The 22481-nt window shown below is 30.3% G+C and overlaps 3 protein-coding genes across 3 annotated transcripts; 1 reads left to right on the top strand and 2 right to left on the bottom strand.

Annotated features, from left to right (window-relative positions):
- Positions 1 to 8732: 8732 nt before the first annotated feature.
- Positions 8733 to 9530, bottom strand: LOC137818182 (uncharacterized). Its single transcript, XM_068621450.1, has 2 exons — positions 9166 to 9530; positions 8733 to 9021 (listed from the first exon to the last, which is right to left on the bottom strand). The coding sequence occupies exons 1-2, from the start codon at positions 9412 to 9414 to the stop codon at positions 8854 to 8856; spliced, it is 417 nt and encodes a 138-aa protein (XP_068477551.1). The 5' UTR covers positions 9415 to 9530; the 3' UTR covers positions 8733 to 8853.
- A 657-nt stretch (positions 9531 to 10187) lies between these two features.
- LOC137818181 (mitochondrial-processing peptidase subunit alpha-like) lies at positions 10188 to 15530 on the bottom strand. The gene is made up of 13 exons (XM_068621449.1): positions 15350 to 15530; positions 14749 to 14991; positions 13991 to 14287; positions 13305 to 13472; positions 12988 to 13155; positions 12798 to 12878; positions 12621 to 12687; positions 12327 to 12424; positions 11878 to 11950; positions 11723 to 11793; positions 11104 to 11153; positions 10686 to 10798; positions 10188 to 10597 (listed from the first exon to the last, which is right to left on the bottom strand). The coding sequence occupies exons 1-13, from the start codon at positions 15389 to 15391 to the stop codon at positions 10545 to 10547; spliced, it is 1524 nt and encodes a 507-aa protein (XP_068477550.1). The 5' UTR covers positions 15392 to 15530; the 3' UTR covers positions 10188 to 10544.
- Positions 15531 to 17871: 2341 nt separating this feature from the next.
- LOC137818180 (ATP-dependent 6-phosphofructokinase 3-like) lies at positions 17872 to 22304 on the top strand. The gene is made up of 12 exons (XM_068621448.1): positions 17872 to 18103; positions 18250 to 18296; positions 18434 to 18473; positions 18564 to 18626; positions 19175 to 19312; positions 19456 to 19674; positions 19747 to 19815; positions 19924 to 20053; positions 20641 to 20906; positions 21337 to 21385; positions 21478 to 21632; positions 21977 to 22304. Exons 1-12 carry the CDS (start codon positions 18011 to 18013, stop codon positions 22139 to 22141), a joined length of 1434 nt encoding a protein of 477 aa, XP_068477549.1. The 5' UTR covers positions 17872 to 18010; the 3' UTR covers positions 22142 to 22304.
- The last annotated feature ends 177 nt before the right edge of the window (positions 22305 to 22481 follow it).

The raw sequence follows: 22481 nt of genomic DNA, 5'->3' as shown, positions 1-22481 counted from the left end.
AGAAAAATTTAATTAATGAAATTATAAGATTACAATTTTATTTTTATGGTTAAAATTAATTTAATACAGATTACAATCACTTATTTATATATAGAACTCATATGTAAGAGTAATTAACACATTATTTCTGCTAGTGTTCCTGAACTCATTAAAAAAATAAGATGATATAGTGAATGCATACACAATTGATAAAAATGAATATTGATAAAATTAAATAAAATTGAAATTATAATAATTATAAAAAAATTAACTCAAAATAAAAATTCGGTATAATTTAATAAAATAAACAATAATTAATATAAAAATCCAGCATCAAATAAACGATAAATTATTTATTTGTAATACCACATTTAGTTAAAGCATTATTATGGTACAATCTTTATGATTTTGACTAAAAAAGAATTACGAATTATCTTAAGGACAATATATCTAAACATATAAAAATATTTTCATGAAATAAAATAAAATAAAATAAGATAATTATTATATATTGCTATTATTATTATTATTAGTATTTTCATTACCATTATTATTCTATAATATTATTACTTTTAGTGTTTTATTTTCTATAATTATTATTTAAGATTTTTCTATTATTGTAAAATAATATATTTATAAATAATTAAAGTACATTTTTATTAATAATAAATAAATATTAAAATTTAATTTTATTAATATTAAAATTTCTATTTATTCTTCTTATTATAATTAATACTATAATTTATTATTCTTATTATATAAATTTAATTTTTTATTATAAATAATTGTATTCATTCTTATTATTTGTATTGTTATTATTACAATTTCTAACTATTTTTTTTATTAATAATCTTAATACATAATTTTAGTATATAAATTTATTTAATATTTATTATTACTATTTTAATTTATTTTTAATACTCTTTATTTTTTTATTTTTTTAGTATATTATGTAATTGATTATATATAACATACAATCGATTATAACATAAACTATATATATATATATATATATATATATTCGCAAACCACTCGTTATAAGTATTATTCCTTTATTATACTTTTAAAATATATTAATTTTGATATATTATTAACTTTTTAATATATCTAAAATAGTAGGATTAGTATATTTTAAAATTGCAAACAACACCAAAAATTCAGTACTAAATCCAAATTTTGTTTTTATGCTTTTTTTTAAACAGAAAGTTAAATGTCCTTTATGTAAAAGTATATAAAAAATTGTGTGAGTGCACTTTTCTTTTCAATTTTGTTCAAAATGGAACGATCCATGGTGGGGTATGTCTTTTTTTTTTTCACTTTCTTGCCTGTTAAGACAGTAATAAGTAGAGATAATGTTTTTTTTTATCAGTATTTTATGATATTTAGTCTACAAAGGTTTAAAACCAACACAAAATTCAAACTTAATATTTTTATGATAATTTATGTTTTAAAAGAGCTTAAAATTTTAAATTGTTTTGAAATCAAGTCCATTTACATAGTATTGTTAGGATTTCAGAATTGTCTGTTTTTGAGTTTTTGAGTTTCGTCACGGTTTTGTCCTTAAAAACGATTCAATTGTTTATAAAGAAAAATGTATTTAAACGACCTTCAACAATTGTATTTGACCTCGACTCTTAAACGATGTAGAGCTATATTAGTTGTACAAGAAGATATATAATATAATACAAGTTAATTATATTGTAATGTAAGAAAATCATGAAATAAAAACTAATTTTAGAGACAAAAAATAATTAGTTGTAATAGTGACTAAATTAGAGATCATTTTAAAAGACTAAAAGAATTATTGGTTTCTAAATTTGTTTATATTAGGATAAATAGTTTATAAATTGGTATCTAATTAGTTGTCAAGGTTTTTGCTACTAAATTTAGAATATAAATAATTGGTAGTTAAAAAGTTAAAATCTTGATAGCTAATTAGATATCAATTTAGAAATTATTTATCAATAATAAAAATTAATATAAAAATCAATATAAAAATCAATATTTTTTTAGTATCTAAAACGGTCTTTAATTTAATCATTATAACAACTAATTACTTTTGGTTTCTAAAATTAGTTTCTATTTCATAATAATATTTTTTTAGGGTATAATAAATTATGTCTCACAATGATTTATCACAAAACAAAATAAATTTATACTTTTTTTTTCATTGGTTTGTAAATTATAATTAAGAAAACAACATAGAATACGTAGTAGTTCAACTACTGTTACTAAACCTCTACTGTTACTAAAACACTGTAGTAATAATATACAAATCAATCTATGTACTAGTACATAATGATTAGTGTTCTATAACCTCTAGTTAATAGTGAACTTCTTTATATATATATATGATAGGTTTGAGGTGTGAAGTCTTGTTTTTTTTTTCTATTATTTATTATATAAAGATTGAGTCACTCTTTAAATAATTTATATTTATTTATTATTTTCTGTATAAAAAAAATCAATGTATTAAAATCCATTAATCTAAAAAGTATAAGAAATAAGAAAAAGTTTGGAAAAAAATAATAAATATTATGTAAATACTATAGACATCCATGAAAAATATTTGAGCTTATATAAAGTTGAGAAATTATTTTTAAGACCGACTCCACCTTATCTATAATCAAAGAATTATGAGAGTTGATACAAAATATTTTTTTTAAGAAATGAGACATTCAAATGGAATCTAAATTAAGTGAACAATTAGTATTAGATTTAATTTGTCAAGTGACCATAGAGTGCAACAATAGTATACATACATTTCCATGCGTTTTATAATAATTATTAAATTCCGGTTTTAAAGTTTTTAAATTTTTAAAAAGAGCTATAATGTGACATTTCTAAATAATCTCCGTTGTCCTCACTTTTTTTTTTCGACAACTTTTGAGGAAACAATTTCATCATTTAAACGTGCGTGAGATAGTCGACGAGAAGATTCGTTGTATTCAACATTTTTTAGTGTGAAGTTAATTCTTTTTCGCGTTTTGTACTCCATTCTTGTATCTTGCTGGTGTTTTTTCTTCTAAGTAGCTTCTTAAAAAAGTTAAAAAGAAATAAGATAACGAAAACACAACCATCATCAATAAAAACACTACAGAACATATTTTAACCACTAACATTCACCATGACCGGTCACCACAAACAACCATTATCACAAAAATCACTACACTTACATCTATACTTAAAGAGTATTATTAGAATTAAAAAGAACTATGAAAGAGTATTATTAAAATTAAAAAGAACTATGAAGATATAAGAAAAACATATGAAAAAACATGAATAATTTGTTAATAATTTATATATAAAACAAGATAAGATAATTATGAAAGTTCAATTAAGGTCCAATTAAAACTCACATATATTCTACAAAATTACAAAATACACGAAAAATATATAAAAAAGAATGCTACTAAGATGTATATGTATAAGACTAAGAAGAAAGAAAAGATTTCTAATATATTTTTTTTAATTTTTTCCTCGAAACTTCATCTTTTCATTTCCTCTTTGATTTATTGAATGATAAAGTTTTGTTATAATGTGTATTTTTAAATCTCCAAAGGAAGTCTTATTTCTCTGCAAAAGTGAATAATAATTTTCAGACACTTGTTGACAAAAGTCAAAAAATAAAATGATTGAAAGTCTTTAATAAATATGTTGGCCATGTGAAAGAAAAAAAAGTGTCGAGGCAAGAATGGAAAGTGTACTAAAACTCTTTCTATTCTATAAAAGATTCATTTTTAGTATTCATAATTCTATATTCCCAATTTAAATAAAAGATTCATTTTTATTTAATGTCTCATGAAAAAACAATAGATAAATATCCGCTTACATATCTCAAATTTTAATTTTAAGATATAAACATGTTTTTAAAAATATTAAAATAATTGTTTTTATTTTTATTTTTTTAAACACAGATAAGGGTATTTATGAATGTATTTTTTTAATATAGTGAAATTATTTTTTATTAAAAAATGTGATTTTTATTATAATTTCAAATCTGTCTATTTATGAACTAGATGTGAAAACACTCCTAACATGATTGATATTTATTACAAGATTTATCATATAAAGTCTTAAATTCTTTTATATCCATTGACTCACTCATAGCTGTCGTTTTGCTGTAGACTTGTCTAACACTAGAGAGATGATAGTATAATTGTGGACAAATGTCCCCAAGTCGTCTTCCAACGAATCCAATAGTAAAATCAGTTGATCAGGGTTTAAAATCTATCTGCAAGCAATAAAAGTTAGCAATAACAATAAAGATAAAAAAGGGGTTTGAGATAGTTGTGCAGAAAATATAAAAAAGACTAAAATAGCAAATAAAAAGCGGTTGATCCCAAGTTCTTCCACCATTGAATTATTCACAGGTTCTCTAAAGATTAATCTTTTCTCAATCCTCCAACAGAGCTAAATCAGAGATCTAATTCAACTGAAACTCACCAGTAAAGCATGCGTCTACTAGTTTAATCAATACCCACTTTGTTTCATGCGTATACTCCATGGGAATGCTTACCTCCTCTCCCTTGAATCATGCGCCCAAGAAATTAATTAGAACAATGTGAACTAACTAAGAAACCAAAGTTTAAGATAAGGAAGACTCTCAATCATGCGTTCAAGTACAACCTCTCACAAAAACTAGTTTTCCAGGAGATTAGACAATAAAAACAACTGCTATAGAGAATTAAAAATAGAAACTTTTATTGAACGAAACCTCAGAGCTCAATGGGAAATTACAGAGGAATCAACCAAAAAGGTTTAGCCTTCCATGCGGAGGCAAAACAAAAGAATTGTAAAGAAGAAAAGAAACTAAGAAAACCCTATGAAGCTCTCCCTTTTTCTCCTTGATGCTTGTGTCCTTTTATAGGCTTTTCTGCTCCAAGGATTTTGAGAGAATATTGTAGTTTATATTTTGTTAACCGTTTTCAAGTTTCTATCTTTCCATAATTCTTTTTATTTTGCAAAAGATTTGCTTCCAATTCTGTTTCTAGAATCTTGTAGCTTTTATTTTCTCTTTCTTCTCCTCATAATATTTTTTCTGTTTTGGTTCAAGAAGCAACTTGGACTTTTGCATATTTGGCCCATTCACAAAGGTAGATGCTTCCTCCGGATAATTTACTCTAAAAACACAAAATTAACAATAATAATAGTTAAGGCCCAAATAAACCCAATTATAAGAATATTAATTAAAACAATGGATTTATTTATTATTATAGTCCAATAATCTATGATTAAGGCTATTGTGTGTAAATAAATATATGTTCATCACTCACATCCCTTTTAAATATTTTATAAGAGTTAGATTCTAACTAATGTTTTATGTGGCTGTAAATAAAAATATATATACTTTTTAAATATATTTTTATCATATTAGAACTTATTAAAATCTTATTAAAATTTAAAGTCATGATTACACTTCTCTTAAATGATGTATCGGTGTTCGATACTTGTATGACATTTGTATGATACTTATATGTGAAGTGTCCAATTCAAAAAGTATTTCTTAGATTTATGACAATTATAGTACGGTTCTAACACAATTTAAAAAAAAAAATATATATTAATTTTTTAAAAATTCAAATTTTATTGTATAAATTATTTTATGATTATAAAAAAAAAAAATCCTTGTAAACTAATCATAAAAGAACATCTTTCTGTTCTAAACAAATAATCCAGAATATACTTATGCACATAAATTTTTATTATTAATTTATATAATTCATAATTATATAATATATAAATCAATATCCTCGTCTTCTACATTTTAAAATTTTTACGTATCTCTATCCGTTTCCGTGTCGTATAAGTGGTACATATATTATTCTACATGTGATGCACTTGCATTTGGCAATTGAAATGCTTAAGCTTGCACATGGTGATGCAGAGTTAATGGTGATAAAAATATGCAGATTTATTTAACACCAGAATGGAAGAGAAGTGTACTCTCTTCACTTGAACCATAACATTTGAGAGGGACAATACATATTGATGAGAGAAAAAAAATGTTTTAATTTAAATAATTTATCTTTTATTCTCTTTCTTTTGTTTTCAGAAATAGTCTTCCTGAATCCACAGGCATGGACAGTGTCAGAGGGCAGTGTGTGAGTAATAATGGTGTTACTTTATTCAAATGTAGTGATTCCATTTCAAAATGAGAGAACTTTACTAGGCTACATTTCTGGTAGTAGTCACATCACTCTATTGTCATTTTGCACATAATTAGGGTTCAAGATTCTCTATTCACTCACGTGACTGTACCCTAGCTCTCATTCTTTTACCCTTCTTTACTTGGTTGTCAGAAAAAAACTTAAAAATTTAATTTTTTTTAAAATAAATTTTGTTTTTCTAGATTATTTGCCTTGAAAGATTTTTTTATATTATTTTTAATAGTATTTTCATCTTATACAAATATTTATTTGTATTAACATTATCATTATTTATGCTAATTAATAATTATATTACTTAATATAATTAATTATTTTTCATTCTAATAAATAATTTTTTCCACAAGTAATTTCTTTCTATTTAAAAACTATCATGTTAAACATTATCGCTGTTGTTACAAAGATGTAAAACGATGCTTAACTCACATGTTAAGCAGTTAAACATCGTTAGACATCATTGTTGTTACAAACATTATAATACATGAGATGGTAAATGTGTGACATTCTGATATGCACCAATGTAATCCTTAAATAACATTATTATTACCAACACTATGTGATCATAAGCCTTTGGTTTGGTTTGGTTTAGAGTATGCACCTAATACATTAGACAAATCCACATAGATTATTGCTGATTCAGTGTATTTGCTCTTTGAAAAAAAAAATATGATCACTTTAAGGATCACATGCAAGTTTATTTTGCATGGAACTTGTTAACAGATTCACAAGTTGGCACATTAAGGACTGCAACAAAAGTAAGAATGATGACAGTCAAAACTGAGTTATCAATGTTAGTGATTTCATCTACAGACTTCAGGAACTTTTCCAAAGGCTTTCTCAAAGAATTAAACTTGCATTGAACAATTCTAACTTATGTGAAATAGTTTATTTCTCATTACAGATTTCAACACTTGATTATGGATGGCAAAATCAAACTCAAAATGTGCTGAGTCTGAGTTGCAGTACCAAGAGAAGGTGGAAGCAATAACATATACAAAGGAAAAAAAGAAAAAATCTCATGGTCTATTCAGAATGATTGTTCACCTTTCTCCATAACTAAAAATCTGCCTCAATATCTTCTCATGCAATCACATGCAAAAAGGATTGTTTTTAAGCAAATCGGGAATCATACACAACTAACCAATGTAAGATAAAAAAGAATCACAAGGCAGAAGCATGAAATGATGCTATGTTGATTCTCATACCAAGAAGATTAAAGAAAGAAACATCAAGAAAAGCAGTTAAAACCAAACAACCCAAGAAAACAAAACAAATTCTAGAAGAAAGAACATAAAACAAGTAGGGAAAGAACAACAAAAAGTACTTGGTTAAGCCAACGTGAGTTACATCCATGGAAGAATGCAGCTTCACTATGAAACAAAGAATACAACATTAATATAATAATTACCTTAATCTCAACACCCGACGATACATTAGACTATACTTCATTAGACAATTCTCTGTCAGACTGAACAAATTTTGAGTCAATATTAACATTATACAATCACATAATTCTCCAAAAGTTTCTACCACATGCTTTAGAATAAGGTGTAAATGGATGAATGATCATTGAGATTAAATTTCATTAGGAACCCAATCACTATTCAATTAAGATTATGCTATTACCAACTCATAAGATTATTCAAGTCTTGAGTGTTCAAGTGAAAGAATCTAAATCCCTTGAATAGTGCTATAAGGTATTTGCTTTAAGAAAGTAAGTTCTAACAATGACTAAAAGTTCCTAACTCTTTCCAATTTGATCATTTTACCAATACCTTAAAAAATAACAAAATTAACAAAGATCGCTTCCAAGAGGAAATACAAATTGTATTTAAACTTGAAGTCTAGTTAGACAGTAACTTTGTTCTCAGACTAGCTAGTTAGATAGTTAGCACAGGATAAATATACTACTGACAGAATCCGGTTGGTGAATAGAATAAACTCTTGAACTTTTCATTTATATTCCAACTACAATAAACTAGAAACATTATCATTGAACATATCAACATGACTAAAATCTAGAAACATGCTCATACAGTTAAATCTGCTATAACATTGTCATTGAACCAAGACGCCAAATAACTAGAAACATGGCCATAGAGTTAATTCTTAAATTAACATTGTCATTAAACACATGCACACACAGTCAAACTTGTAGTAGCATTGTCATTAATCATATGAAAACACCAGAAAACTAGAAACATGAACATGCAGGCTAGGTTTCTAATGCTATTTTGAGTCCTTTGGGAAGTGTTGTATTGGTCATGCTTTGTTCAACACAATCTGGAAGTGGATCTGGGAGAGTAACACCACCAAGGGAGAGGAGGAAGAATAATCAATATCGTACTAAAAAAAAGTGTGCTATGTCTTCATAGCATTTCCCAATTAAGATATCCCTACAGAATATAACTTCATACACATCATGTTCATTAAAGTCATGCCAAAGAAATAAGAAACCTTGGCACGAATGATTAGATTTTGGAAGTCAATGATGTCAACCCAGGAAAGTTCCTTCGAATATAGCACTAGTTGAGATTGTAATCCAATAACTACGAAGATGAGAAAAAACAGAAAAGGACACCAATATTCCGAATCATTTTACCATAAGAATATCAGAATCGAAAATCCAAAAAAAGTGACACCCTTTTCTCGATTTGCATAATCCAATAAAACTCGTGACTTAAGAAGGAAAAAAAGTATTAAATAATTAAAATTGGAACTCGGATTCATCCCATTGAAGAACCGCAGAGCCTAAGTTCTGTTCTCTTTTGAGCTTATCTTTGAGGAACCAATCACAAACCTTGGCAGCATTGAGCTCCTCGATTGGACACCCTTCTTGCTCCGATATCACTCTTAGCAAGTTCAGGGATGATATCTGCACCCCAAATAAATAAAATTCAAAGAGTTTAATGATCATGCATTACACTGCAAAAAAAACTACTAAAAAATCATTCTTTACTTGCATGAAAAAACAATAGACGTAAGAGTGATTGGAGAGATGATATGAGAAGAGAGTTACCGTTAAACGGCATAGAAAGCGTTCATGTGTACTCAAGCCTGATATCTCGACCAAACCAGCTTCTTCCATTGTCAAAAACACCTGTCTCTCACCCTGGTTTTCTGCACTGCATTTCACCAGTGTTCTTCTGTGAGGTGTTTTGGTTTGTGGTATGAAGCATGCTTGGGTTTGGGTAGTGTTTGGAAGCTTTGAAGGGTTGAAGAGAAAGGTTGTTTGAAGAAAAGTGTTACAGGGTAGCAGTGAAATCATTAGTTTTGGCTTACTTTGATGAGAGAACTAAGAGGATGAAGAGTGTTGTGGGAAGGTGCAGAAAGAAAACAGAATATGAGAGTTCAGTTCAGTTCAGTGTCATGTTTTGGATTGGGCATTTGGGGCTCAAACATTACAACGCCCCACACTTATCTCCTATTATCTTTTGCTTTCTATTTTTTTTTCTTTTATTGCCTCTAATCTGTTAATTTTCATAAGCATACAATAATATAACAGTCATGCATGTATTGGTTAAAACTATTTTTTATATTATTACTATAGTTACAAATTATTAACATAATTTTAAAATATTTATTACAAAAATTAACTGAGAAATTTACCATATCAGTACTAATTTTGTAGCTTCATAAAAGGAAAAAATCTAGCATCACTCCTTTAAATAATACCCAGTTGGATAAATTTATTGAAAAGTATAAAAAAATTGAATCTTAAAACTCATTAATTCAATTTTATATTTCTAAAAGATTACAACCAAAATGAGAGGAATTTGCCACCAACACCACTCTTTCAAGTGTCTATGTTGATCCGCAGAAAAAAAAAAATTCTACAATATTTCACCTATAGACTATTTTAAAACAAATTAATTAAAAAATTACATCTAACATTTATTTATTTATTAAAAAAACAAGGGTAGATAGGTTGTTCAATTCACTTCACTATTGTATTAACTGAAATTTATAGAGGCTACAAAATAATACAAGAACTGCTACCTATTTAATGAAACCTGCATTAATATATCCAAATAGCAGAAATGTTAAAAAAGAGTATGATGTGATTAATGAGAGTGTATATTACTTGCATTCTTCATCTATTAATACGTGGCTCCTATGCTCACTTTGATCTAAGAAATGACAGAACCAATTTATAAAAAAAAAATGAGGTGATCATTAGCCTTTAGTTTTAGACTATGCCACCTAATACACTAAGCAAATCGTTAGATTTATAAAAAAAAAGAAACATGGAACCTAAACAATGGTTCCTCAGATCCGCACAAAACTTTCTCTGGGATTTATTTTCAGCATTGCTGATTCTGTGTATCTTGAAAATTGGAAGTAGGAATGCTTGTGATCCAGAAAATATAGAGACATTAAGGTGGATCACATGCAATTTCATTTTGCATGGAACTTGCTGTTAACAGATTCATAACTGGGCACACTAAGGACTGCCACAAACGAAAGAAATGATGTCAGTCAAAACTTGGGTTTATCAATCAGTTAAGAATTTCTTAAATTTGGAAAAAATCATATTACCATCCCCATATGATGCCATGGTCAAAGGTGAGGAAATAATCTTCTGGGCAATTTTGGTGATATCGTTCAACGTGATTTCATCTACAGCCTTCAGGAACTGTTCCAAAGCCTTCCTGAAAAGGTCATGATTACAATTTACGAAGAATTACACTTCCATTCAAGAATCTGTAATATTCTTATTACAGATTTCTCAACAATTTTATGGATGTCAAATTCAAATGCAAAAAATTAAAATACTAAAAAATAACTCCTAAGAACATGACAGTTTCCCAGATGGACTAGTATGCTGACTGAGTGAGTGGTGGCAGTATTCAAAACTAACCTATTCTTACTATTTAAATTAACCATCAAAAGAAGATGGAAGCAACAAGATATAGATGAAAAGGAAAATCTCAAGGTCTTGAGATTGATTCTTTACCTTTCTCCATAAGTTAAAATCTGCCTTCCAATATCTTCTGATGCAATCATCTGCAAAAAGGATTATTTTTAAACATGTCAGATCCATATGAAATCTAACCAAGCCCCGTTCTTCATTTAGAATATAACACAAAAAAGAATCACAAGGCAGAAGCATGCCATGATGCTCTAACCACATAACAGTTTCAGAGGCTTTCCCCGCCTTAGACTAACTTGCACCATAACACATTGAAAGTGGAAAATATGAGAGATGGAGAATTTGTTTGGAAGTGAATAAGGATAATTGTGAGGTGTACAAAGTGGGGGAAGAGAATTTTGGGGTAGACTGGGTGGAGATTGCTTCATGCAGTTCCGGGGTATCTTTCTCTCTTTTAATCTTGATATTTAATGTGTTTTCTAAAGAACCTTCCTCCGTTTTAAGGTTCCAAGCTTACTTTTTTGTTGGATAATAATATTTAATATCTTCACAGGGCATATCATTATGCTAGACTAGACTAATAGAATTTGAAAAAAAACTGAATCCCCTGGAAGGATGCATAAACAATGGAGTCTAAATGAAAGAGGAACTACCAAAGTATTTGGAACACCACAATTATGTAAAGAAGAAGACAGGATCATACTCTAGATTCCAGATTCATTAGAACTGCAGACTTTGTGGATTTTTTTGCTCGGTCAAGCTGCACCTGTGTAACTGACATTGCAAGAAGTTCCAGTTTAATTTCACACAAATGAAAATTCTTACTAAAATGCTTGACAAACAAGAGAGAAGTAAAACCTTCTCCAGGGGAAGCAATTGCTATTAGTTCTTTGGCTGCTATATCCACAGCATTTGGCGCAAAATCAGGGCTCTACATCCACAAATTTGAATGTGTCAAATCAACATAATAAGCAGTGACTATTAAATTAAGATTTAGCTTATTTTTTACAATTTCCTCTATGACTTTGAAAAACAAGCAATTATTCCATTTAAAAAAATGCTGTCCCAAACATGCTCTAAAAGTGATATTTTTCTATGATCAATGTTCATCAAGGCAACTTTGTCTTCAACGAATAAGCACATTTTAAGTCTAGCTCTTAACTGCAATGCATAATACATGGGAACTTGTTCCCTTAGACATACTAACCCAGCCCTTAAATGGAGAGAAAACAAATAAATTCATATCTATATTTAAAACATATTTCGTGTAAAGGAACGTCCAGAAATAATTGTGATTCTTTTCTTACAGTGCTTGCATAAATGCCAAACAATCCTGTATTATTGAAGATGCTGTTGAATGCAGAAAAAGATTGAATCTGTTGATGTTCATTCAGCACACGAAGATCTGGATGCAGTTGTACATGCAAATCAAGTTAAAATATTAGAATTGAGAATGTATGAAAATAAAATGACAAAAGTGAAGTTTACATTAGACAGATAAGTGTTACTTCTCAAATGGAGATGTTAATTAAAAATAACAGCAAGGTTAAAGCATATAGCTGACCAAACTAAACAGTGGACAAGATATAGGTAAAACTTACATAGCCTTGAGTGCATCCCTTTTCCAGGCCCCCCTGCTGAAAATGACCCACCTCCTCCCATAAGCACCTGCACGAAAAAAGTGTTCAATTATTTTGTTCTTTTTTGTACAACAGAAATAAAGATGAAAAAAAAAACAAAAGTACAGCATTTACCAGACAAGGACCCAAAATAAATACCTGTAAAACAGTCAAAACTATAGCATCTTTCTCTTTATGCCATCCACCAGGCACTTCAAAAGCAAGAGCAACATGTGTACCCTGCCCTTGAAACATATCTTAGCCAGTAAATAACAATGTTTGAAGGGGATAGATGAAAAGAATGAGATACAAGAAAATGTAAATAGCTAGTATAAATACTTGTCCGCACCTTTGATTCACCATGATGACGAAAATCACCTCCAACATAGATAGATTTAGGTTCATCAGGACGGGGAACATTTTGTAGATCAGAGAGAAGTGGCTCAGCAATAGATACAAGTTCCTCATGCTCAACCCCAGATGCTGCAAGTACCATTCTTGGTGCAGTGTAATTCTCCTGATTTTTTACATTTCACAACAAATAGATTCTCAAATAGAACAATAAGGGGGGAAAGGCAGAAAGAAAAAATGGAAAAAAGTTATAAATGTTGCATAAATTAATACTGGGGGGATTAATGTAGTATCAGAAAGGATAACAGATCTTACAGCAACAAATTTCTCTAAACCAGGGACATCCAATCTGTTCAATGCTGCTTCAGTGGCTAAGAGAGGAAGAGCCAATGCACCAGCATAACCAGCAGAGTGAATTGCTTCCAAAAGCAAGCCCTGGGGATTGTTGGAGAGTTCTCCAAGCTCTGCTTTCACTTTCTGAAGCTGTTTCATTCAATACACAGTTCCACAAGTTCAGAAGGAATGACATATCAGCTATCAATAAAAAAAACTATACATCCAAAATAGGATGACAAACTTTTATTTAGATTCCTTAGTCCGTTAGGATGCAATTGCAAGGCATGAGACTCACAAAAATAAATAACTTTGCATTCAGTATGAGTTAGTATAGTTGGAACTAAGAAAGGTAGAATATGTTGCCTACCTTTCATATACCTTTGTTTGACGTGATTAACGTGTAGCTACACATATAGGAAATGAATATCCTAATAATAGCACAAAAAGAAACTATAGGTGTTTCATTTTCGTTTTTTTTTCCAAAAGCCAAGACAGGGCACTTAATATTCTCTAAAAGAATAATGCCTGTAATTGTTTAGCCATCCTACTATGGATTATAAAATAGAGAAAAGTCTGTCCATTTGCCGAAGAATATGACTGAGCTTGCTGACTTAAGAATTACAAGATCAGTAATGGAGAAAAGATACAAATAAAAAATTAAATACCTCTTCATTGAACTCCCACTCCAAGAAGGCAGGGTTCCTTACACAGTCAACCAGTAGTTCCACCATTTGTGGAACATAGGTTTTCAAGGCATCAAATGTATATCCCATTTGCTCCCTCGAGGCCGAGGCTCCAATGTTACCACCAATTGCTTCTACTTCCCTTACAATACGAAAGTGACTTCGGTTTGTTGTGCTTTTGAAAGCCATTCGTTCTAGCAAGTGTGAAGCTCCACTTGAGAATGGTTTCTCATAGATGGAACCAGAGTCAATATATAACCCGATTGAAGCTGCAGGGTTCTAATTAACATGCAAAATGAACAACAAAATCAATATGCGAGCCAAATACCTCAAGAACACCATTGCATCACAGTAACATTGACATTGAAATACCAAGATGGCAACAAATTAGAAACATGCACATAAAGCTAAATCTTAATATTATATAGTAACATTCTTATTGATCAAGATGCCAAAAAACTATAATCATGCACATACAGTTAAATCTGAGTAGCATTGTCATTGCACATGCCAAGATGTCAAATAACTTGAAACATACCCATACAGTTAATTCTCAAAGTAACATTGTCATCAAACATATCACGATGTCAAATAACTAGAAACACGTACATAAAGTAACATTGTCATTGAGCATACGAAGACACCAAAAAAACTAGACACGTGGACACACAGTCAAATTTACAGTAGCAGTGTCATTAATCATATCAATATTACCAAGAAAACTAGAAAGATGCACGTACAGGCGAGGTCTCTGATGCTATTTTAAGTCCATTGGAAAGTGTTGTGATCTTGGTCTTGCTTTGTTCAACAGAATCTGGAAGTGGATCTGGGAGAGCAACACCACTAAGGGGTATATCCAGAGAAGGAAGAACACTAGAACGTTCTCCAGTAAGCCAGCTAAAAAAACCACCTTGGGAAGTCCTTGCAGCTACGGCGGCTGAAGTGGAGGAGGACCTAGTGGATCCCAACTTGCATGCATCGCCCTAATCACATGGTTTCATTACACAAAATCACACAAACAGCAGCAGCACTCACCAGAAGAAAATAAATTATTCCATTACACCAATGCCACACAAATTTTTCACGGGAATAAAAAAAACAGCAGATTATAACATGAAAAACAACCTAGGCATTACCAAACCCGGTTGGAAGAAAAACAATCCTGCCCACCAAACTAATTTCCTAGAAAATCAACAGAATAACATTTTTTGCCCATCAAAATCAAATTTTGTTATCAGGGAAAGATCCAAGACATGTGGTGGAGGGATTTGAGGTCCTAAACATTAATAAAAATTGTGTTGGGATGAAAAGAAAAAGAATGATGATGGTGTTAGTAGTGACCTTGAGATGCCTTCTGAATGAAGAAGCTGCTGCTCTGTACATGGCGAAGAGAGAAGGAAGAGAATGAATCCCAAAATCAAAATGTGCTTTCTTTTCCTTTCACAAACAACAGGTAAACCCTATGAAGCAGGGACACGCACCAAAGAGAATCACTTTAATTTGGAAATGGTCAATTATTTTTATTTTAATCAAAAATTAAAATAATTATCAAGACAAAGGACTACTGAGTTTGGGCTTCTTCTTCCTGCACCCCAACATTTTTTTTCCTGCACCCAATATTTTCTAAATCTCAAAACTGGCCTTGATCTTTTATTTGAAAAAGTACATCATGGTTATCGGAAATCGAGATCTAAGAGTGTGCTACGGATTCATCAATCCATAACTGATTTTTTTTTTTCGGATGAGAAGTGTTCAGAAGCAAGTTTTGCATAAATTATTGATTTCCAGATTTCTGAATCCGGAAGCCTAATTCTGTTACGAATTGGTGGATCCGGGATATTTTTGTTTAATTATGGATTTCTTAATCATAATGCATATTTCTGTTACAGATTGATGGATCAAAAGTTTTTTTTTTTGAATGTGAAATGCATATTTTGAATTACGGATTGGTGGATCCGAAATTTTACCAAAAGTGACAATCCAAAATTTTTCTAGATTCCATAATCCAGAATGCAAAAAAATAAATACAGTTCAAGTGCATTTTAGGGTTTTTAAAAAAGAATAGGAACAGTTTAATCTTTGCATAACATTATGAGGGTGCAGAAAGAAAAATGTAGGGATGCAGAAAGAAACTGCCCTGAGTTTGAGTTACTTGGGCTTTTAGAATCCGACCCAGTAAAGTTGAGCCTCACAAGACCTGAACATTGTTGTTTCTTCCTGCACCCCATTAAAGTTCTTCCTCTATCCCATCAAATAAGTGAAATGACTAAATGTTCTATATAATTCGTTCTCTGAAAACCTCTTTCCAAAACATATTCTATAATATATTACATACATTTCAAAAAGTTTATTCTAAATTTTTTTTTCCGAACAACATTTTCTTAAACATATTTCATGAATTTCAGAAAATATGTTTCCAAAAAACTTCTGAAAAAAAAATTGAAAAAATTATTAAGAAAAAAGGTAAAATAATCTTTTAAAAAAATGATGAGGTATATGAAAAAATTTGTTAGGTACAGAAAGAAACACCCCCTAACATTTTGGCAAATTCTTATGCAACTCTATAGATTTCTTCTCCTTCCTATAAATATAAAAATTCTCATCGAATTTTAAGAAATCATTTCTTTAAGCTTCAGATTGCATAATTTTAATTCCTTTAAATTTTTAGATTTTATAATTTGAAACTTTTCATAATTTTTTTTTGTGTATACTCCAAAAATTATTATTTTTTCTTAATTTTTTTAATGAATAAAATGAATATTTTTATGTTTATAGAATGCAGAAAAATTCTACGGTACAGCAAAAATGAACGAACATCTTTAAAGGAAAATTATAAGTGTTTTTTTTTATATTTATAAATTTTCTTTAACACCTCCCATTTATTTCAGAAGCCATGTGTAGTGGTGTATTACCAACTTGCCACCATTAATTTGTACACTAAATAATAAAATAACATGATAAGAAAATTATTAAATAATAATTAAATTTAAAGATAAAAAACAATTAATTATTGTATTAACTAAATTAAATACTAATTTAGACACTAAAAAATTATTGATATCCTAAATTAGTTTCTATTATTAATAAAAATTTATAAAATAGTTTTTAAATTAGTATCAAAATTAGTTATATAGATTTTTAAATTTTTGTTATGAGCATTGTTAGTTCAAATAATATTATAAAAAACATATAATGAATGTGAAGAAACAAACTTATCAAAACTTAATAAATAAGCTATGATCTTGGTTCTTTTAACTTCAAGATAAATATTTTTTCATACCATTTGTGAAGCCTATTTCAAATTATATTGAAATGAAATATCATCATTAATACTTTATAATATGATAAAAAGTATTTATTAGTTAAAATTGTTCAATATAATTAGAGTGTAAGGTTTAGAGTTTAAGAGTTTTGAAAAATTATACGAAAAATGATAGTTTTACCATTCTTAGAATTGTATATAATTTTTAATATAATATTTTTTAAATATATATATATATATATATATATATATAATAAAAGATAAATTTATAATTAAATAATATGAAAAATATTAAAATAATAATATTAAGAGTTATAACCTCATCCAATAAAAAAAATTGAGATTTTTAATATATCATTATCGTTTATTAATTTATTAATAATACTTTCATACCAGTTTTATTTTGATACATAAAAAAATATTATTTTATTACAATATTATTCTAAAAATGTGTACACAACACGTGTCATTCCTCTTCTGCGTTCGACCGACCAACGTTGGACTAGTACCCATATGTTGCGGCGTACCAACTCACGTGTCTTTGGCCGTTGGATCCATCTTCAACGGCCACAAACACATCATCTACCGTGGTTGTGTTTCTACGTGAAACCTACCTCAATGGAACTCTTCTGCTTCAACCAGATTCCTCTCCTTTCACCGCACCAACACTTTCCCTTCCCCTTCATTGCTTCTCTTCAAAAACTCAACTTGTGTGTGATTCCATTTCCACCATCATCACCATGTCCAATTCTGAACACAAGATCATCACTGGGCATGCTGGCTATGTCCTTGAAGATGTCCCTCATCTATCTCACTACATCCCTCACCTCACTGTACCCTCTTGTTCTCTGAATGTTTATCTTTTTCTGCTAAAAAAACCAGGAAAAACAAAAGACACTACATGTGTTGCTTCTTGCATGAGTTTGTAAATGCGTGTCCTGATTTTTCTTTTCTGTTGTTGTTGTTGATCATCATGCAGACATATCCTAATCCGTTGCAAGACAATCCTTCCTATTCAGTTGTTAAGTACGTTGCTTACTGTGTATTAAAATTGAAGTGTTTGAATTGATTCTTCCTGGTACTTGTTTTGCTATGTTGTGACTTTGCACATTGGTGTGGCAACTCAATCTGATGATGGTTTTGATTGGTTTATGCATCACCAGGCAGCATGCTGTTGATGTGGAAGATACTGTTGCGCATAAGGCATGTTCTTGCTGTTTTTGTTGTTGTTCTTTCTTCCATTACAGTGTTCTTGAATTGTTGATTTAAATTTTCCTTTTTCTCTTGGTATAGATAGTTGTACATAAGAATAGCCCAAGAGGGACTCATTTTCGCCGCGCCGGGCCTCGTCAAAAGGTTGGTTGGTTTCTTTAAACAGAATCCTTGGCTGTAGCCAATGCTGTATTATATGTGATCTGTGAGCTAACAGCTATGTAGCACAAACATTCTGACACTGATACAACACGGATGAGATAGATACAACACAGATACAAAAATATGTATAATCTCTAAAATGTAGGACACGGGACACAAATCTATATATTATATAATTATAAATTATAGAAATTTACAATGAAGATTTATGTGCAAAAGTATGTTTCAGTTTTTTTTAGCGGAAAGATGTTTTTCATGACTGGTTCAAAAGGATTTGTTCTTTATTTTTATAATCATGATAAAAATTTATACAATAAGTTTGAGTTTTTAGAAGATTAATGTATTTATCATTTTTAAAATTGTGTTAGATTCGTGCTAGAATTGTCAGAAATCCAGCAAATATTTTTTGAATTGGACACTTCAACAATAAGTGTTCTACGAGTGTCGTACGAATATGTGTATCTGACACGCACACGCTATTTAAGAGGAGTGTCCGAGCCTCATAGACAACAATGTTAAATGTTTCTCAGGTATATTTTGGGTCTGAGGATGTACATGCTTCCATTGTCACATGTGGAGGTCTTTGTCCAGGAGTAAACACATTGATCAGGGAAGTAGTTTGCGGGTTATACCATATGTATGGGGTGCAACAGGTACAGGGAATAGAGGTACTGCTCACTAATGAACTTTTTTTTATCTGTGATTGTTCTGTGACAGATTAGCAAATTCATTTCTATTATAATTTTTCATCTGCATTTTCTTTCAAATATGTGTAAATTGCAGTGTTGTATCTTTCCCCACTTGAATGCAGGGAGGGTATAGAGGTTTTTATTCTCGAAATATAATTCCTTTGACACCAAAGGCTGTGAATGACATCCACAAACGTGGGGGAACCATCCTTGGTACCTCACAGGGAGAAGGAAGCAATGATACCTCAAAGATTGTTGATAGCATTCAGGATCGGGGAATTAATCAGGTTTACATACTTGGAGGAGATGGAACTCAGAGAGGGGCTTCTGTGATTTTTGAGGTATTAGTTGAAATGTCTGTATGAAGAAATTATAGTTTTTGAGGTAACTAAGGTTTTGTTATTTTCATACAGGAAATTAGAAGACGTGGCTTGAAAGTTTCGGTGGTGGGAATTCCAGAATCTGTTGATAACGATATCCCAGTAAGCATGCCTGAATTGGACACTTGAAGCCTTTTAGTTGAAGCTATGAAGACAACAAGAATTTGCTGTTAAATAGTCACCTGGTTAACCATGTTGTGTCTGAATCAGGTTATAGATAAGTCATTTGGTTTTGACACTGCCGTTGAAGAGGCACAACGGGCCATAAATGCTGCTCATGTGGAAGCAGAAAGCACAGAGAATGGCATTGGTGTTGTCAAGCTAATGGGTCGTAACAGTGGTAAGTACCTTTTGTATTTAGTAATTTACAAGCTTAGACTAATGCTAGTTATATAGATTGGAAGATCTGAAAGATGACTAGTTAGCTGCTGTGATGCTTGATTTTCTTGACAGAAAACTATTTATCATGAAAGCACATTTTAAGTTTAACTTAACCTGATAAAAGTGACTTGTAATATATATATTATTATTTTGGTCATATCTCTAGACGGTGTTCTCAAACATTTTTTCTCACTTTTTTTAGCTACTCTATTGTCATCCTTTTTGTCATTTTCATGCCAAGTGACATCTTTGGTGACTGAAAGATCTGGTTTTAGTTGTTTCAGAGCCATCCTTTTGTCATCTTGCCAGATTGTAACTGTTCCAAGCCTTTCTCAATTTTGCAAATTGCAATGTCTTCCTCATAGAATATTAGTGTTTTTCTATGTGGTCCATGTAAGCAACATTGGATCTTTGGGCTACATGATAGTGTTCTTGCCTTTTCTAGCAAGCAGCTGCACCTTTACCTCTAAATCATCTGTTGATTTTAGCATTCCCTTCTTTTCTAACATAGTTTTTCTGGTTATTTGATATGACCTGATCATACAGGATTTATATCTATGTATGCAACTCTTGCCAGCCGAGATGTGGATTGTTGCTTAATTCCGGAGTCACCCTTTTACCTGGAAGGTCCTGGTGGACTCTTTGAGTTCATTAGGAAAAGACTCACAGAAAATGGGCACATGGTTATAGTAATAGCTGAAGGTGCAGGTCAAGAGCTTATTTCAGAAACCCTTTCTGCTACAAATATGAAGGATGCTTCTGGCAACAAGTTACTCCAAGATGTTGGTCTGTGGTTATCCCAGAAGATTAAGGTAGAACATCTTAAAAGTGTGTATTCTTTATTAAACGACTTGTTCTTTCCTGCAATATGCTTATCAATCTTAAAGTATGTTACTTTCAAGAATCTGAAGAAAAACCACATGTAAATAGATCAAATTTATATTTATTGTTTACATTAGCTACATAGATATGTAAAATTGTTCAACTTCAACTGCTATGCTAGATATCCTTATTTCACAATTCTTAAGCAGCAGTTACAACCGATAGAGCAGTCAGTTACAACTGATATGAGATCATTTTTATCATCTAATAGCAGTCTCACATTTGCAGCATCTGAACTGTGAATTTTCTCTCAAACTACATTCAAGCAATTGGCCTATTATAGTAATCACAAGATTCCCCTGATGTAGATTTTTCTCTCATTTTCCTTGTGACAAATTTATTTATTCAATTCTGTTGTAGGACCACTTCACAGAAAGTCAAAAAATGGCTATAACTCTGAAGTACATTGGTTAGCTCTCTTCTTTTTACTGGTGCAAGAATGATAGTGTATTACCTATAAACTACATATTCTAATCAATCTAAAATTTTGGTGTCTGGCAGATCCCACATACATGATCCGTGCTGTTCCAAGTATTGCCTCTGATAATGTATATTGCACTCTCCTTGCTCAAAGTGCCGTTCATGGTGCAATGGCTGGATACACAGGCTTTGCGGTTGGTGCCATCAATGGCAAACATGCTTATATTCCATTTCATGTAAGTCATTGTTATGTTCTGTCAAGTAAATTTTCAAGAACTCAAGATAAATTAAGCACAAGCATCAAATTGGTATAAAATAAACAATGACTCAGATTGTCTCATGTCAGATTCTCCATTTAGTTTGTGGTTGATCATGATAATCATTGTAATACATCATGCAGTTTTTTTTTTTTATAAAAACTTTCATGTCAGACATCAGACATCATCAGTATGCAACTTGACATCTCAGTTAAACTGACACCTCAAGTAACAACAATCATTTTATACCGTGTTTATTCTTGAATATTATAATCCAAATGTTATGCAGAGTTTTTAGTGAATGTATGTAATGTGCACTGCAGCTGATAAATGAGGACGAGAAGAAGGTTGTTATCACTGATCGCATGTGGGCAAGGTTACTGTCTTCAACCAATCAACCAAGCTTCTTGAATCCTATAGACATTACAAACAAGACTGCACCAACACAACACCACACATCAAAGGGGAAGGCACTGTCACCTCATTAAACCAGGCCAATACTTTACATCTACTCATAAGATATTTATGTGAGTATTTTTAAGTGATAATTATGTAAAGCTGAAAGACTAACTTTAATTTCTTCCACTCAACTAATTTGGTGTGTTTTGATAAAAGGAGATGAATAGAAGGAATACGACAAGAGTTTGAATCTTTTTGCAATTTCACATATTAATAACTGATATATTTTCTTAAAAGAAAATCATCAAATAGAAACTAATTTTATAGAACAAAATAATTAGTTACTGTTTGATTAAATTAGAAACAATTTTATAAACTAAAAAAACTAGTATCTAAATTAGTTTTTATTATTAATAAAAATTTATAAAA

This window comes from Phaseolus vulgaris, chromosome 10 (genome assembly GCF_000499845.2).
Source record: "Phaseolus vulgaris cultivar G19833 chromosome 10, P. vulgaris v2.0, whole genome shotgun sequence".
Lineage (NCBI taxonomy): Eukaryota > Viridiplantae > Streptophyta > Magnoliopsida > Fabales > Fabaceae > Phaseolus > Phaseolus vulgaris.
The sequence above is the reverse complement of the archived record's forward strand: the minus strand, read 5'-3'. Positions and strand labels throughout refer to the sequence as shown.

Excerpts from the sequence above, each read along its gene's own strand:
- LOC137818182 (XM_068621450.1), bottom strand. The coding sequence starts at position 9,414 with ATGATTTCACTGCTACCCTGTAACACTTTTCTTCAAACAACCTTTCTC. Across the intron at positions 9,022-9,165 it reads GCTTTCTATGCCGTTTAACG|ATATCATCCCTGAACTTGCT; the intron begins GTAACTCTCTTC and ends TTTGGGGTGCAG.
- LOC137818181 (XM_068621449.1), bottom strand. The coding sequence starts at position 15,391 with ATGTACAGAGCAGCAGCTTCTTCATTCAGAAGGCATCTCAAG. Across the intron at positions 12,425-12,620 it reads AGGGATGCACTCAAGGCTAT|ATCTTCGTGTGCTGAATGAA; the intron begins GTAAGTTTTACC and ends AACTGCATCCAG. Across the intron at positions 10,598-10,685 it reads CATGGCATCATATGGGGATG|TCCTTAGTGTGCCCAGTTAT; the intron begins GTAATATGATTT and ends CGTTTGTGGCAG.
- LOC137818180 (XM_068621448.1), top strand. The coding sequence starts at position 18,011 with ATGTCCAATTCTGAACACAAGATCATCACTGGGCATGCTGGCTATGTC. Across the intron at positions 18,627-19,174 it reads GCGCCGGGCCTCGTCAAAAG|GTATATTTTGGGTCTGAGGA; the intron begins GTTGGTTGGTTT and ends AATGTTTCTCAG. Across the intron at positions 19,313-19,455 it reads AACAGGTACAGGGAATAGAG|GGAGGGTATAGAGGTTTTTA; the intron begins GTACTGCTCACT and ends ACTTGAATGCAG.